The sequence below is a fragment of the Sphaeroforma arctica genome, assembly GCF_001186125.1.
Source record: "Sphaeroforma arctica JP610 unplaced genomic scaffold supercont1.8589, whole genome shotgun sequence".
NCBI classification, from domain to species: Eukaryota; class Ichthyosporea; order Ichthyophonida; genus Sphaeroforma; species Sphaeroforma arctica.
In genome coordinates this window covers 1-1210 of record NW_014031969.1, presented here as the reverse complement: position 1 = coordinate 1210, position 1210 = coordinate 1, and the positions used below count along the sequence as shown (strand labels likewise).

The window sequence follows — 1210 nt, the reverse complement described above, 5'->3', positions numbered from 1 at the left end:
ATCTATTATATATATATTAATCAAACATACATGCAAGTACATACATACATACATACATACAAACATACATACATCCATACATACATACATACTTCTCTACATACATACATACATACATACATACATGCATGCGTGCATACATGCATACATACATACATACATACATACATACATACATTAATACATACATACATACATACATACATACGTACATATATACATACATACATTCAATCATACTTACATACGTACATACATACATACATACATACAAACATGCATATAATCATACATACATACATTCATACATACATACCAACATACATGTATAAATACATACATACATACATACATACATACATACATACCTGCATACATCCATACATACATACATACCTACATACATACCTACATACATACATAAATACACACCTACGAACATACATAAATGTATAGATACATACAAACATACATACATACATACATACATACATACATACAAGCATACCCACATACACACATACATACATACATACATACATACATACATACACATTTATACATACATACAAGCAAAAATTCATACATACATACAAACATACATACATACCTACATACATAAATACATACATACATACATACATACATACATACATACATACAGACATACATACATACATATGCTACATACACACATACATATATACAAAATACATACATACATACATACATACATACATACATACATACATACATACTTTTATACATACATATAAATATATATATATATATATATATATATACATAAGTACGTGCACACGTACATGCGTAAATACATACATACAGACATACATATATACATACATATATACATATATACATATATCCATCCATACATAAATATATACATACATACATACGTACATACATACATAGGTAAATACATCCATAAATCCAAACATACATACATGCATATATATATACATGCATATATACATAAATATACACCTTCAGACATAAATACATACATACATACATACATACACAAATATTTGCATACAGACATACAGACATACGCACATACATACTTAAGCACATACACACATAAACACATACATTTATACATACATACAAGCACAAAATCATATATATATATACATATGTAATATACATTTATATAATATATATATATATATATATATATATATAT

At 25.2% G+C, this 1210-nt stretch overlaps 1 protein-coding gene across 1 annotated transcript; it reads right to left on the bottom strand.

Annotated features, from left to right (window-relative positions):
- Window positions 1–436: 436 nt before the first annotated feature.
- Window positions 437–683, bottom strand: SARC_16652 (hypothetical protein; the record flags this gene model as incomplete). Its single annotated transcript, XM_014289244.1, has 1 exon — window positions 437–683. A coding segment is annotated over one exon (247 nt), but the record flags the coding sequence as incomplete, so codon positions are not given.
- Window positions 684–1210: the final 527 nt, after the last annotated feature.